We start from the raw sequence: 840 nt of genomic DNA on the forward strand, positions 1-840 counted from the left end.
GGCACCCCTCAAGGGGAGACCTGTAAGTGGCCTGTGTCATACCATCCAGGATGCGTTTCTTAGCCGAGGCCACTCACACCTCCTGTCTCCCCGAGGCCCTTGGTCCCCATCTGTATCTCTGCCTCACCTCCATGTCTTGTTCGACCTCAGGCGTTGTGCTCGTGGTCAAGATGAGTGCGCTCAGCAAACCCGAGGAAGACCTTCAAGACCCAGGCGAGGCCCAGGGCCCTGTAGAGGCGCAGCCCTTGGGGGCTGAGGTGGGGGAGGCTGCATCCCACTTGGCCTCCTACCACCCAGCATCCTCCTCCACTCCTGTGGAGGCCTTGCCCCAAGAAATTCTGGATGAGATGATGACTAACCTTATGACGTTCCTGCTCCTCAAGTATCGAGCCAAGAAGCTGACCTCCCCAGCAGAAATGCTGAATAAGGTCTTCAGGGATAACCAGGAGTACTTCCCGGTGGTCTTCAGTCAAGCCTTAGAGTGGCTGCAGGTGGTCTTTGGTGTGGAGGTGAAGGAGGTGGATCCCACAGAGCACCTCTACGTCATGGTCCCGACACTGGGCCTCACCTGCGATGAGATGCTGAGCGATGGGCAGGGCCTGCCCAAGGCCGGCCTCCTGGTGCTGGTCCTCAGCATGATCATGTGGAGTGGAGACCTGGCCCCTGCAGAGGTGGTCTGGGGAGCACTCAGCAGGATCGGGGTGTATGTTGGGAGTGAGCACTGCATCTTTGGGGAGCCCAGGGAGCTGCTGACCCAAGTGTGGGTGCGGGAGGGGTACCTGGAGTACCGGCAGGTGCCTGACAGTGACCCTGCTCACTACGAGTTCCTGTGGGGTCCCC

The 840-nt window shown here is 60.0% G+C and overlaps 1 protein-coding gene across 1 annotated transcript; it reads left to right on the forward strand.

Annotated features, from left to right (window-relative positions):
• Positions 1-154: 154 nt before the first annotated feature.
• On the forward strand, positions 155-834 carry LOC104980116 (melanoma-associated antigen 9-like; the record flags this gene model as incomplete). The annotated part of the gene is made up of 1 exon (XM_010828714.1): positions 155-834. A coding segment is annotated over exon 1 (664 nt), but the record flags the coding sequence as incomplete, so codon positions are not given.
• Between the last annotated feature and the right edge of the window lie 6 nt (positions 835-840).

Source organism: Bison bison, unplaced genomic scaffold, assembly GCF_000754665.1.
Source record: "Bison bison bison isolate TAMUID 2011002044 unplaced genomic scaffold, Bison_UMD1.0 scf7180017858695, whole genome shotgun sequence".
In the NCBI taxonomy this organism is placed as follows: Eukaryota; Metazoa; Chordata; class Mammalia; order Artiodactyla; family Bovidae; genus Bison; species Bison bison.